This window comes from Narcine bancroftii, chromosome 3 (genome assembly GCF_036971445.1).
Source record: "Narcine bancroftii isolate sNarBan1 chromosome 3, sNarBan1.hap1, whole genome shotgun sequence".
Lineage (NCBI taxonomy): Eukaryota > Metazoa > Chordata > Chondrichthyes > Torpediniformes > Narcinidae > Narcine > Narcine bancroftii.
Window position 1 is genome coordinate 125,141,647 of NC_091471.1, and position 16,281 is coordinate 125,157,927.

The following is a 16,281-nucleotide window of genomic DNA, read 5'->3' on the forward strand; positions in this document are numbered from 1 at the left end:
AGCTACGTGACTAAAAACAAACTGAATGTGTTGTTCAACAATGCTTGACCTTTGCTAAAAAGCATCTTCTGTGTAATTTTAATTGTGCATGAGTTGGATAAGGGGCAATATATTATTGTCAGGCTGAGTAAAGCTATCGATGCCAGATACAGACTATTCCAACCTGCTCATTAAAATCACAGCGACATTGTTTTAACAATTCTTATTCTGAAATAAACCACAAAATCTTTATTTTACCTTAAAATTTTGTGAACAGTTTGATGAAAGCTGAGTGTCTGCTTTTCCTTTATTACTTTGATGTTTATGTGTGTAAAATACTGTTTTATTTGCAGAGTTTGTACTGCACCAGATCTTGCCATATGAATCTGTAGCTGTGAACACGTTCTCTTTTAAGAATGATATTTATGTAACAATCGCACAACCAAATGTGGGAAACTGCAGCGTGTTAGAGTGGGACCACATTGAGATGAATTTTAGAAGTTATGACAATATTACTGGTATGTACAAATCTAACCAACACTTAATATTAGCCCAACACTCTGCATGCACTATATGTAATTTTCTGATGCTCAACCATGCAGAATGGGAAATCCCAATTCATGATGTCAGAATTGATCTCTACTGAGAAGCTCCATTAGGAATCGATGATAGATACCCACATAATGCTTGAATTCCTATTAGTGAAGTACAAAATCTCTGGTCCTGATTTCCATTTGTCCCAGTCAGAAAAACCTCCATTCTCAAAAATTCACTGAGTTACAGAGGAAGAATGGTCATGGGAGTGAAAGAAAAGAGGTCCACTGGACTAGTTTAAAGTTGAATTCCACTTTGAGGAGAGGCTGGAAAAATAATATTAATAGTGTTTGATTATATGTTAGTTCTGGATCATAAATCCATGCAGGTTTATAAAAACCAAAACCAGAGATATGTCAATGAATACTATTGACAGCTGGCTGCCTGCTCTAAAGGTGAAGTATGTGATTCTAATATTGATGCACTAAACTTTTTGACATCTTAACATTATTTTTCTGATTTTGCTATCAAGACACAAAGTAGGAACCATTTAAGAATGACTGAAAATATAGTTTTTCTAAATGCTTAAGTTTTGAAATGTTAATTGGTTATTCAATTAGACAACTTGTAATGAATGAAGACTATGAAACAGAGGTCTCTGTCAGTGACGATACACCCACAGAAAGAATATGGTTGGACTTGAGATTAAAACTTCAATAATTTCCTTTGATATTTTCAAAAGATTGCATGCTTAACACTTTTTCTGATTTCCAACTTCAACACTGAATAGCTGCTGAATAGGGGATATCTGTGTCTTCTACAACTGTACGTGGACCATGGAGATCCTCATAACCACAGTCCACCCATGTTAATCTCCACTGCAGTCAGCCTACAGGGGACACCAGATGACATTGTCCATGGGCCCTCTGCAATGTCGTACTACCTTTACCCAATTTCTTGGGCCAACTTTTCAATCATCTCCCTTTTTCTTCAAAACAATTTATCCATGTCATTGATGTTCTCACCTCTCCCAACTTCTCAAGCCTCTTCCATCATTGGTCCCTGCTCCCAATTCATGATGTATCCCTCACTCTTCCCCATCATCCTGCTGCACAGACCAAACTTTCCAATGGTCAAAGCTTCTCAATCTAGCTGACAACAGAAAAAACAGATTCGAAGAATGGTAATTAGCTCCTGCCAGTAGTTGTATTTAATTTAGAGATACAGCATGGTAACAGGCCCTTCTGGTTCAAGATCCCACACTGCCCAAATACATCATTTAAGCTATAAACCCCATACCATTTTGGAGATTGTAAGGAAACCGAAACACCCATAGTAAACCAATGAGGTCACAGGGAGAACATTTAAACTCTTTACAGCCAGTGCCTGATTTGAACCAGGGCTCCTGGTACTGTAATAGTTTGATCGGGGATGAATTTCATCAGGACCTCAAGGTAAATCTTAGAGTTAGTTGTCTATTACTTCCCCTCTAGAATTTTTATGAGATTTCCATAAGACCATAAGATATTCGAGCAGAAGTAGGCCATTACTTCAATGGGGGCATCGATTTCACTCCCCCATTCCGTCATGAGCTGATCCATTCTCCCACTTAGCCTCAGTCACTTGTCTTCTTCCAATAGCCTTAGATACCCTGACTATTCAGGTACCTATCAATCTCTACCTTAAATGCACCTAACAGCTTGGCTTCCGCACCGCACGTGGTGGCAAATTCCAGAGGTTCACCAGTCTCTGACTAAAGAAAGTTCTTCTTATCTTTGTTTTAAATGGGCACCCTTCAATTCTGAAGTTGTGCCCTCTTGTCCTAGCCTCCTCAACTATGGGAATTAACTTTGCCTCATCTACTCTGTCCAGACTTTCAACATTCAAAATGCTTTTATGAGGTCCCCTTCATTCTTATGATCTCCAAGGAGTACAGTCCCAAGAGCCATGAAATGTTCCTCATATGTTAATCCCTTCATTCCAGGAATCATTCTTGTTAATTTTCTCTGAACCCTTTCCAATGCCATCATATTCTTTCTTAAATAAGGAGCCCCAAGCTGTACCCCGTACTCCAAGTGAGGCCTCACCAGTGCCTTATAATGCCTCAACATCATCTCCCTGCTCTTATATCCTTTTTCTCAACATTGCATTTGCCTTCCTCACCTGGAGGTTAACCTTTAGGATATTCTGCACAAAGAGTCCCAAGTCCATGTGCTCCTCCAAATTTTGAATTTCTTCCCATCCAAATAATAGTTTCCCCTTTTATTCTTTCTGTCAATGTTCATGACTCTATACTTTCCAGCAATGATTTTATTTGTCACTTCTTTTCCCATTCTCCTAATCTCTGCAGCCTTTCTGTTTCCTCATCACAACCTGTCACTACACCTCTCTTTGTATCATCTGCAAACTTAACCGTAAAACTATTTATTCTGCAATCCAAGTCATTAACATAGAAAATTTTTTAAAAAGTAGCCCAAACACTGACCCCTCTATGAGCACCACTGGTAACTAGTAGCCCTTATTCCCACTCTCTATTTCCTGACAGTCAGCTAATGTGCCACCTATGCTAGTATATTTTCCGTAGGTCCATGGGCTCTCTTCTTGTTAAGCAGTCTTGTAAAAAATTGAAATATGCAACATCCACTGCTTCACCTTTGTTTAGCCTGCTTGTGGTTTCCTCAAAAAATTGCAGTAGATTTGTCAGTCAAGATTTTCCATCAAGAAAACCATGCTGACTTTGTCCTATCTTGTCATGCACCTCCAGGTACTCCATATTCTCATCCTTGACGATCGACTCCAACAACTTCACATCCTCTGGTGCTAGACTAACTGGTCTATAATTTTCTTTCTGCTGCTTTCCTCCTTTTTTACATATTATTTGCAATCTTCTAGTTCTCTGGAACCATGCCAGAATCTATTGATTCTTGGAAGATCATTACAAATGCCTCCACAATCTTGATAGCTGCTTCAAGAACCCGAGTGTACTTTCTATCTGGTCCGGGAAAGTTATCTACCCTTCGGTCTTTCAGGTTTCTAAGCACCTTCTCTCTGGTAATCTGGCACTTCCTCTTCCCTAACATTTTTGAAAGTCCGGTATACTGCTGATGTCTTCCACAGCGAAGACTGATATATAATACGAATTCAATTCCTCTGCCTGCTCCTTGTCTCCAATTTCTCCAGTACTCTATCTACTATTACCTATTTTTTTAAAACTCTTTCATGCAAAAAAAACTTTTTTGATATTATTTGCCTGTTTCCTTTCAAAGTTAAAATAAAATCTTTTGCTTTTATTTTGGCTGATTTCTCTTGGGAGCCTCAGTTGTGTCATTTTTCCATTCAAATATTTCTTTGTTTTTGGAATATACCTGTCCTGCACCTTCCTTATTTCCCACAGAAACTCCAGCCATTGTTTCTCTCTGTCCTCCCTGCTTGTGTGCCTTTCCATTCAACTTTTGCCAGTATGCCTCTCATACTTCTATAGACCCCTTTATTCAACTGGTATTCTGACACCTCTGATTTTAGTTTCTCCCCTCTCAAACTGCAAGGTGAATTCTATCATATTATGATCACTGCTCCCTAAGGGTTCCCTTCCCTTCAGCTCCCTTATCAACTGTGGTTCATTGCATAATACCCATCCAGAATTGCCATTTCCCTGGTTGGCTCAGCAACAAGCCGTTCTAAGAAGCCACCCTGAAGGTATTCGTAAATAAGTATCAACCTGGTTCTCCCAGAAAACCTGCATATTGGAATCCCCCATGACTTTTGCACCATTGTACTTGTTGAATGCTTTCTCTATCTCCCTTTGTAGTTTGCATGCCACATCCTGGCTACTGTTTAATGGCTTGTACACAAGTCCCATCAGGGACTTTTTACCCTTACATTTTCTTAATTCTAACCACAGGGATTTTATATCTTCTGATCAAATGTCTCCTCTCTCCAAAGATTTAATTCCATTTTTAACCAGCAAAATCATTCCATCCACTCAGGCTATCTTCCTGTCCTTTTGATACATGGTGTATCCATGGATATTTAGTTCCCACTTTGGTCCTCTTTCAGTCACAACTCAGTGATGGCCACATTACCATACCTGCCAACTTCCAGCTGCACTGTTAGATCATTGATCTTACTTCTTGTACTGCTGCCATTTAAATACAAGATCTTCAGTGCTGGATTCATCACCTTTTTAAATTTTATTTCCAAAGTACCCCAAGTTAAATCCTTAATCTTACGCTTGCAATTTTGCCCAATTTCAGATCAATAAAATATTGTAGAAAGAGCAATCTTATAAAGCAACATGATATAATTGGTTATTGAAGAATATCTTTCTGCATCTCATCAATAATTGATCAATGAGATTTCGACATGAAGAACTTCACTAAGAGAATAAAACTAATTTCAGCAGAAAGGAACGCCAAAGAACTTTGATTAGTAGAAAAACATATTTTTTCCATAATTGAGTCCTACATATCAAGAAGCCAACAGGATGGTTTTATATTTAATGTGCCACTTGTCCTGAGATAAGAGTGTTGGCAATGACTCCTGTGGTCTTCCTCCATTGCTAATGTAATTAATTTCCTCCTTCCACGCTCATTGTAATAGGAGTCCATAGAAAATAATTATAGAGTAATGTTGGCATTTGTTTACAACAGACCTTTTCTATCTACTTTAAATGGTAAGGAGTGCATGAGAGTGGTTGGGGCTTTACATGTTTTCTGGCAGGATTACCTCAATGGAGATTCGTGACCTCTGTTCTTTCTTACAGTGTCCCAGTAATTTCTCCTCTTTGGGGGATTTTTGCATTGTATGCTATTTGTTGTTTTAAAAGTAAGCTGGTGTTTTGTTTACAGCGCTTCAGTCATTGGCATTTTGTATCTATTTACTCATCCAAATTTGTTCTCCCTATATTCCTACTAACACTAATCTATAAACAATGGTCAATTAACTGACCAATCCTATGTCATTGGGATGTGGGATAAAACAAAACACCCTAGTTACAAGGAAAAAGAACAAATCCACACATACAGCACGGGAAGTCAGGATTTGATCTCGGCCTCTGAAGCTGTGAAGCAATGGCTCTACTAGCTGCACCACTGAGTAACACTAGTGTGCAATCTTCCTGAGGAGGGTAGAAATGATTGCCTCAGTTATGTGCATGGATGCTGGAAATCTGAAATAAAAGTAGAACATGCTGAGAAACAAACTCTGCAATTCTGGTCATAACAGCAGAAAGAAAAACAGAGCTAACATTTCAGGTCAAGGACTATTGATCAGAGCCTTGATGTATTAAGTGGTCTCCTGCACCTTTTCCTTTCCGAGATGTTCATCTCTTATAGCAATTTAGGGTAACAACAGTACAATGTACTCTGTCTCAGAAATTGTTCCCATATTTTCAAAAGCTGTATTTCACAAGTAGCAGAGAAAGTATTATTGCCACCAGGAACACATTTAGCATTAATAGCAGAGTTTGAAATCTGAAGAATCTTTTCCCCACAAATATACACAAATCATTAAATCAATGGGTATGAAAATTGTCTCAGTATAGATACACAATGATCTGTCCTTTAGCTTTGCTCCAAGTGATATTGGAAAATGTGTGGGCACAAACCACAAGAATATCTGCACTGAAGGATATTGGAGTTGTACAGACTGAGTAATCCAAATTTCAGCCCAAAATTTTGGGCAAAGTATTCGGTCTGAGGCCAAAGGTAAAAATGATTAAACAAATACATTTGTTAAATATGTAATACCTTTGATGGGGCGGCACAGTTGGTATAGTGGTTAGTGCAATACCTTTACAGCACCAGCGACTGGGATGAGGGTTCGAATCCCACGCTGTCTGTAAGGAGTTTGTATGTTCTCCCCGTGTCTTTATGGGTTTTTCCTGGGGGCTCTGATTTCCTCCCACTGTTCAAAATATACTGGGGGTGTAGATTAATTGGGTGTAAATTGGGTAACACAGACACATGGGCTGAAATGGCCAGTTTCCATGCTGTATATCTCAATTTAAAATTTAGATTTTAAAAAAATTAAATTTAAATTTAAAAGTTAATACTTGCTCAGATCCTAACTTGGGAAAATAGCCATTTCAAGTACTGGAATTGAACCAACAATTTCAGTTGCAGGTGAGGAAGAAACCCAGAAATGTTGTGTACCTCAAGTAATGAGATAAAGGGCAACCATTTTCATAATAAACATACCTTCTGCAGCATAATTACTAGACTAACAAGTGCTTTTAGTCCCAATAATGATTGTTCAATAATATGAAGGCTATGCACCAAATTTAATGGCCATAAATTGTAATTATGCCAAAATTGTAAATACTTTAACACCATTACTGCTTAAAATTGACAACAACATCTGACATCTGTATGTGCTTAGTTAAATGCAGAATTCCAGAAATTGATGAGAGTGATACTTTGCTCCTCCAAACGCTGAGTATATGTAAGTAAAAGTTTATAGTTCTATGAGTAACTAATAGACTTTGCAGATTCCATTATCTGAAGGCAGTGCAGCAATGAGAACTACAAGCTTTTACACAGTTCATGGGATGTAAAGTTATTGCATCCACTCTATTCTCATTGTAAAGATTGTTAATGTATTAGAATTCATTAAATAAGATGAAATCAGTATTATTGCTTAATAATCACCCTGGCCCTGAAACCTAATTTTATATGTGTAAAATTGAATTTCCTCCTTATGTTATTATAAAATTATTGTTGTTGATATTAATTTATTCATCTTTATTTGAAATTAACTGAATTTGTGCATTTTATTCCTTTGGTTTGCAGTCTGGAAAATTTTTCATTTCATTGGTTGTTCAGTTTGTTTAATGATATTTTTGTTCACTAAATTCATGATTGTAGTGAATTGTACCAATTTGGAAGTCACATTGGAAAGGGAGATGGACAGACATCTACCAGCTTTCTTTGGAACTCTCCACAAAACCCAGTTAATTTTAAATCTTGTCTTTCTCTATGTAGGCTACTGGCATCTGACTGTGACTAACGAAAATTGTTCCAGTCGTTTTGATTCTAGGGGCATTCATAATAGCTAAGGTTTTCTACTTTGTGAGTTCTCTACTTTTCCAGTTACATATTATATAAAATAACAATCTTGTGCCTTATTTGCAGGTCAATCCGTAATTGGATGTACAGCAATAACAATTGAACAACAAATCTTTGTTGTAATTGCGCAACTTTTTGGTGATTCCTCCATTTATAAATATGATGAGAGCTGGACCAAATTTGTGAAATTTCAAGGAATCGAAGCTTCTAAAATTTCAAAGCCAAATGACATTGAGGCATTCCAGATTAACAACGAGTGGTACTTTATTATAGTAGATAGTTCCAAAGCTGGGTTATCAACAATATATAAGTGGAGTGGAAAAGGATTCTATTCCTACCAGACACTGCACAAATGGTTGAGGGATACAGACTCAGAATATATCAATATTGATGGGAAACCTTGTTTAATATTGACAACTCTATCACAAAACCCAGTGATCTTTGAGTGGGACAGAAATACATTGCAGTTTGTGCAGCAAAGTGTTATTCAACATATGGAGGATGTTATAGCTGTGAAAAGTTTTAGAATTAAAAATGATCTGTTCATTTGTCTAACAAGATTTATTGGAGATTCTAAAATAATGAAATGGAATACAAAGCAGTTTATTGAAGTGCAGGATCTTCCTTCACGAGGATCAATGCTTCTGCAGCCATTTTCATTCAAGGACCGGCACTACTTGGTGGTAGGAAGTGACTACACTTTCTCGCAGATTTATATTTGGGACAGTCAACGAAAAGACTTTACAAAATTTGAAGAAATCTATGTCCAGGCTCCTCGATCTTTCACTGCTGTATCTACAGATCGAATGGATTTTTTATTTGCTGCAAGTTTTAAAGGAAGTACTCAAATTTTTGAGCATGCAGTTATTGATTTGAGCTTGTAACTTCTAGAAAAAAAAACAGCTAAATCAAAATTGGGATCAGTTAGTTTGAAATTGGATCTTTGCTGAAACAAACTGCTTCAAAGTATTACACAACAAATCTACAATCAGAAAAAAAAATAGCCCTATAAAAACTCAGTAATCAAGTCATGGCTTACTGTTTGAAAGGTGGAGGCCATTAGTTTACTTGACTTTGCCCTGTGATGCCAATGTATTCACTGTTCTCTTGTAAACTCCCATTCTCAAAACAAAGGAAACATTTATTGATTCTAATAGGTAATTAAAAGAAGAACTGTCATTTACTGTACAATAGTTGCAGAAGATGTATTTATGAAATGTATTTTTGTTCATCAATATGTATTATATTATGGTATATATAATAAAATTCTAAAATGTAAATGTTAGTTAAACAATAAATAAATATGCTCATTTTAATTACTTGTACAACAGAATAAATACTATTCCTGAATTAACTATGCTTATAAATTGGCAGAAAGGTCATGAGTCATACACAGACCTCATCAGAATAGTTACATTTTGCTTGTGACATTGGCTTGATTTTTAACTTGTACTGTATGTTACAACGAATGTTGATTCCTTTTAGCTGCAATTTAATTTAGCAGAAGGAACCAGGCAATTAAAAGTGAAATGTACAGAACCACAGAGTGACAACTTTCATTTTGTTTGGATTGCTACCTTGAGATGGATCTTGCTCAGCGAGCCATTGTTTTAGGTGGAAAATAAGCATGTAGCATTAGACCATCTGTAGCTGCTGTGTTGGTGCAACAAAGCAGCTTACTGTTTGTTGCCAGGGGCTTCCTATATTCCAATAAGTGAGATATATGTTACCTTGGCCACTGAAAATAATGCATTAAATCTAGAAAACAAAAAAAACCAAAAGTAATAACAATATTGATTATAAGAGTTGTTTTTTCTAATTTCACTGGTCATTAAATTGGTATGCACAACTATCTGTTCTCTTCAGCCATCCTGTTTAGATACATTGTAGGCTGGGGCCCAGAAATTCATTCACAGGGATTGTACTCGCTGGAGTTTAGAAGATTGAGAGGGGATCTCATAGAGACATATAAAATTCTGGCAGGACTGGACAGAATGGATGCAGATGGGATGTTTCCAATGATGGGAAAATCCAGAACCCGGGGCCATGGTTTGAGGATAATAGGCAAACCATTTAGGACCGAGATGAGGAGGAATTTCTTTACCCAGAGGGTGGTGAATCTGTGGAATTCATTGCCACAGAGGGCAGTAGAGGCAGGTTCATTAAATATATTTAAGAGGGAATTAGATATATTTCTTCAGTATAAGGGTATTAAAGGTTACGGAGAGAAGGCGGGGACGGGGTACTGAACTTTAAGATCAGCCATGATCTCGTTGAATGGAGGAGCAGGCTCGAAGTGTCGAATGACCTACTCCTGCTCCTATCTTCTATGTTTCTATGTTTCTACACAGTTCCCAAAAAAAAGCCACTGCTGTGTAGTTGTAGCTGGAATAGAGCAATTTACTGCAAATTTTGAGATGTTATTTGCCTTTCTCTAGAAGATCAATCCACAATTCTCAATAATATACTCATTTTTTACTAGCATTTTTTTCCAGCAGATACTTTCACAAATGCCGCCAACAGTAATGTGACAGATAAAATTTGCCTCTGGTGAGATTTTCAAGCTCATTGTTTTGAAAAAATAAACAGTTTTAATAGAACTGTTTCATGGTTTGGTGTTAGGACAGCAACCTCTCCCTCAATGTCAGAAAACTAAGGAGTTTATCAAGAAGAATAGTAGAACTCACTCCCTTGTGCACACCAAAGGAACTGAAGTGAAGACAGTAGGCAGCTTTATATTCCTAGGAATAAATCTCTCCAATGACCTATCCTGGACCAAACATGTTGATCAAAAAGATGCACCAACATTTCCTCTTGCATAAAATTGTAAACACAGCACAGACCATCTTAGAAACCTTCCTTCCCTCTATTGACTCCACCTACACCTTCCAATGCCTTGAAAAAGCAGCCAACGTACTGAAGCACACATCCCAAACTGGCCACACTCTCTCCTCCTTCCTGTTGGGAAGAAGATTCAAAAGTGTGAAATTACACACCACCAGATTCTTTTCTGCTACTGAACAAACCTTACGCTAGTAAAATAATGTTGGTCTTACTCTGAACTGATCCCTCATTCTAACTCTGCTCTCTGCACTATGTTTATTCTGTTATGCTTATGTACAAATAGACTTGCTGATAGCATATAAAACAAATCTTTTCACTGAACATAGAGCAATACAGCAGAGTACAGGCCTTTAGGCACTCAATATTGTGCTGGCCATGTGATAATAAATGGAAAGTTAAGCTTGCATTATGGCATTTTCCTCTAAGATCTTGCTTTAATGGTCATACTTGTTGGATTGAAATCTGACAGCTGCAAGAACTTGCAACACATGAGTAGGAAACACTGAAATTTACATCAATCACAGCACAGTATGATAAAGGGAAAATGATGTATTTAATGAAACTTCGCATTTGTAGTTCTTGCATTTTATTTGACTTGAAATTGTTTTATTTGACTTCCATTTTATTTGACTTGACTAGACTAGACTCAGGTCAGGAGTGTGATGGATTATTGTAAACTTTCCTGGATATGTGCAGATTTAAAAAAATACTCAATGCCACACAGGACATGGTAGTCTATTTGACAGGTACTGCAATCTCAATGGTTAACTCACCCAACCACAGTAGTGGCAGTTTTTTTACTCTCTACAGGATGCCCTGCAGCAACTCACCTTCTTAGCATCTTCCAAGCACACAATTCCTACCAGCTGATAGGGCGAGGGCAGCAAAGCATTGGGGACATCGCCACCTGGAAGTTACCCTCCAAGCCACACTTCACCTTGACTTGGAAAGATAATGCTTTCATCATCACTGGGTCAAAAATCAGGTTCTCTCCCTAACAATGTGAAAGGTATTGCCAAACCTGAAGGACTACAACTGTTTAAGGAGCCTGCAAGACCTATATCCCTTCAATTAATTATTTTAACTTACAAAACAATTATAGCCACAAAGCTACCCTATTGCTATTAATAAGCTCAATGTATCCTGCAAAATAACAGTAATTATCTTAAAAAATTATTAATTTTTCCTGATGTCGATGCTATATTGTAAAAAAACATAAAATTCCTGGATTGTGGAAGTATAGTTTATATCTCAATGCTAAGGCTTTTGCTTTTAGCATTTAGAGACAGACAAGATGGCTGACAAATCTTTAGTGTGTCATAAGATGGCTGAAAACACAGCTACAGATATGACCTTGTAACATGTTGTGAAAAATGGCACCCAATGTGCTTTACAAGGACAGATAAGAAGATGGCTTGCATAAATGCAATTAGTGGTTGAGATAAAGCTAGCATAAACATCATTAATTTTGTATTTTTCAAGGCAATGCTAGACCATATTTTGCTTGTGAAAGATAAACCCAAAAAGCCAGGTGTCGTGGCGGGGAACTAATTTTTTTTATATAGGATGATTTAATATTGAGGGAGGGTCATTTTGCCCCTCACTCATTTGAAATTATATAAATATAGAAGCATGCCTTTGTATTTTTGAAGTGAGGGCTGAGACATTAGAAAGATGTCTGCTTGAGACATATCCTGATTAGTCATCCTTACTTCCCATATACGAATTGATCATTTGTAATAAAAATCTGGATGCTTTGTAGAGATACTTCTGTGTTCTTTTGCAGTCTGATTTCAGCTCAGAGGCACGGGCTGACTTCCACAGGGGGAGCTCCACACATCACGCCCCATCCGTGGAAGGTTTAGATATATAACTAACATTTCACGTCTGAACCCTTCTTCAAAATATTTAAATTTCCCCAGCACGGAATTTGTCTTACATAAATGAAAGTGCCTCAAAGAAAATAAATGGTGATTTTTGATAAAGATAGGAAGAGTGAGAGCAAGAAAAAACTACTCAGAAGAACTGAAAATAAAAAAAAAAGAATTGTTTGCCAAGAAAATATATGGGTTCTGCAAACAGCCTGTGCCTTCTATCTAGAAATAAATTATTCCTTCTACACTTTTACATGTAATTATTTTGACAGAAATGTACAGCCCAAGCTATTATTCCCAATTCCCCCTGAATCAAACATTCACAAAATTATCAAAACAATCACTCACTTTTACTTCTTTAGTATTGTTTTAAATACAGAATGGCTCAGCCTGTTTTTTGTTCTCTGATTTTATACTTCATGCCTCATTTTTGTGAATTGCCAAAACCATTGTGAACATAAGGAGAATAATTCCCATCTGCTTTGCATTCTGAGACCAACTATTTAGTCAGGACTAAACCTCACATTTTCTGTCAGATTTTACAATGGTCTATCTGCACTTTTATCTTAATGTTCATGGGCTGATATTAGCATGCATCTGTTATCCATCATTTAACTACATTGAACCAGGAGCTACTAATTGCCTTGTTGTTGCTTTGTGCAATGTGTTTTTTATCAAATTTCTTGACAAAAACAGATTTTATTTACCCTGCCACCAAATTCCAGATATATTCAGAAGAGGAGGAAACTCTACATATTAAAAACACAAAAATGCTGGAAGAACATATCAGGTCACACAGCATCCATAGGAGGTATAATCCGGTACCGCACGGATGGCAGTCTCTTCAATCTGAGGCGCCTGCAAGCTCACACCAAGACACAAGAGAAACTTGTCCGTGAACTACTCTTTGCAGACGATGCCGCTCTAGTTGCCCATTCAGAGCCAGCTCTTCAGCGCTTGATGTCCTGTTTTGCGGAAACTGCCAAAATGTTTGGCCTGGAAGTCAGCCTGAAGAAAACTGAGGTCCTCCATCAGGCAGCTCCCCACCATGACTACCAGCCCCCCCACATCGCCATCGGGCACACAAAACTCAAAACGGTCAACCAGTTTACCTATCTCGGCTGCACCATTTCATCGGATGCAAGGATCGACAACGAGATAGACAATAGACTCGCCAAGGCAAATAGTGCCTTTGGAAGACTACACAAAAGAGTCTGGAAAAACAACCAACTGAAAAACCTCACAAAGATTAGCGTATACAGAGCCGTTGTCATACCCACACTCCTGTTCGGCTCCGAATCATCCTCTACCGGCATCACCTACGGCTCCTAGAACGCTTCCACCAGCGTTGTCTCCGCTCCATCCTCAACATTCATTGGAATGACTTCATCACCAACATCGAAGTACTCGAGCTGGCAGAGTCCACAAGCATCAAATCCATGCTGCTGAAGATCCAAATGCGCTGGGTAGGTCACGTCTCCAGAATGGAGGACCATCGCCTTCCCAAGATCGTGTTATATGGCGAGCTCTCCACTGGCCACCGAGACAGAGGTGCACCAAAGAAGAGGTACAAGGACTGCCTGAAGAAATCTCTTGGTGCCTGCCACATTGACCACCGCCAGTGGGCTGATATCACCTCAAACCGTGCATCTTGGCGCCTCACACAGTTCGGCGGGCAGCAACCTCCTTTGAAGAAGACCGCAGAGCCCACCTCACTGACAAAAGACAAAGGAGGAAAAACCCAACCCCAACCAACCAATTTTCACTTGCATCCAATGCCTGTCCTGCATTGGACTTGTCAGCCACAAACGAGCCTGCAGCTGATGTGGACATTACCCCTCCATAAATCTTCATCCGCGAAGCCAAGCCAAAGAAAAAAAAAATATATATATATAAAACACAGTCCTTTCTTAAAACCACACACAGAAGAGAAATCTAGAAATAAAATCTGTCCAATTATAGCCTGTAGTACAATCTTCTCGTGTTTTGTGTTTGCTTGCTGCCCCACAGTGCATCACAATTTAATCAGCTCAAACTCTGTACACACCAGTCTTAATATCTTTGCTGGCTCCATGTGTGCCTGGCTGTCCTCTGCTGGCTCTGCGTATCCGATTGACCCCAGGAGAAGCTGGCTCAAGTCTATATACAGGCTGGTGATTGACAGCCGGCGAGGTGAGGCCAGCCTCCCAAGTTGCCAGCCTGCAGGTACAGTGGTTGCCCCCTGCAGGGCTGGTAGGAGTACAGCTAGTATTTTAGTTATATCATCACACAAGGTCAATGTAATCTTGAATTGTGACAAAGTCTGAGATTAATAGTCCCCAAACTCAAGCAAAAATGGATGCCTGGTTTTATAGTTTAGTGTAAGGATAGCTTGTTGTGATTGACACTTTGAGGCAGTGATATATAGAGTCCTGGATGAGTATGACTTGATATTGTGTGTGTGATAACTGCATGATTTGCAAGGCATTTGGTGAAGTCAGCCCCTGCTCTGGGGAATCAATGAAACGGTGCTGTGGCCCAAACAGATGGTTCAAGCAGCAGACTGGTAAATATGGCTCTTCAAACTGCCTCTCATCTTTTGCTTACTCGTAAGGTTTTCTCATATTTAAACATTAAAAAAAAATTAACCAGCAGGACACACGGTGAGCTGAATCATGCGTCTCAAATTCTTCCAAGGTTCTCAATTCTAATAGTTCTCAATCCAAGCAACGTGACACAAACACGTGTTGGATTTCAGGCTGGATTTATAGAATGAACTTGATGGAAAATGTTGACTCTGTTGGGTGATACGTTTCACACTTATATGGTACACATGTAGTGTATTCATTTTTATCCCAGCCTTAGCTAGGAATGAACTCCAGGCAAAAGGTTAAAGGCATGGTTGACCATGTCAACAAATGACACTGACATTTCCTACCCTTCAACTTGTCTGCAGATATTTTAGATGACTTTATTGATTTACTTGTTATGGTAAATGAGAGGCTTAATAAAAGTGTACCCTTGATGCTGTTCGTCTGAACTTTGAAAGGTACCTAATAAGGCAGGATATAATAAATCTTTGGAAAACTCCAAACTTTGGGATTATATTTTTTATGTGAAATCTTCAGTAGTGTCCTTCATGGATTCACTGCTCTTCATAATCAACTTCTACAGATCATAAGGACCTACACTTTAAAAGTTTCCTCACTGAACTCAAATTAGAAATGTTGTTCAATGCAAAGAGGACATGGACAGATTGATAAAATGAGCAAAGCCTTATCAGATGAAATTGTCTCAGAGATAAGAAGAAAGCATAATAGTTGATGGGTTGTTTTGCAACTGGAAGATAGAGAGTGAGGATCTTCAGGGCTCAGTTCTCACTCTCTTAGATTTTTTAAATTATTTACTAATGAGTTAAATTAACCATTGGAATCATGATAAAGACATTTGCAAATGATGGAGAAACTATATTGTGGCTGATTGTGAAGAGAAAAGTTTTAGATTGTAGGAAAATATGAATGCAAAATCTTTGAGGTCTCCCAGCACTCTGCACACATCATCTTTTAACTGCTCCCATCGAGGAAAGATGTAGGAGAATCAGAGCCAGCACCACCAGGCTGAGGAACAGCTTCTTCCCACAGGCAGTGAGAATGCTGAACGACCAAAGCAAGTGCTCACATTGAACATCCGATACTCTCATATTCATGAAACAATATTTATTTATTTGTCTATGTGAATACTTGTCCTGGAAATGTACTGTTTGTCTGTATGTGTGTTATGTCTGGTTGTGGTTCTACATGTTTTGTAAAGGTTAAAACCTTGTGTTTTTAGTTCTTAGTTAATTTTATGTCTATCCCTTTAAGGATAAATTGTTTTTGTAGTATTACCATAGTTACCTTAACATCATATGTTGTAATATCCTGGCGAATGGGGAGCTTGTATTCAGTCTGAAGAATCATGGAGGAGGCGTAAGCATCGAAATACTTTTCTTTGAATTCATCATTTTA

General features: G+C 38.2%; 1 protein-coding gene across 1 annotated transcript in view; it reads left to right on the forward strand.

The window, feature by feature from the left end:
- The window catches only part of lgi2a (leucine-rich repeat LGI family, member 2a), a 34,089-nt gene extending 25,628 nt beyond the window's left edge, over positions 1 to 8,461 (forward strand). Inside the window, exons 7-8 of the mRNA XM_069923101.1 lie at positions 333 to 497; positions 7,644 to 8,461. Coding sequence (XP_069779202.1) covers positions 333 to 497; positions 7,644 to 8,461 — 983 coding nt within the window. The remainder of the gene's footprint in view (positions 1 to 332; positions 498 to 7,643) is intronic.
- The last annotated feature ends 7,820 nt before the right edge of the window (positions 8,462 to 16,281 follow it).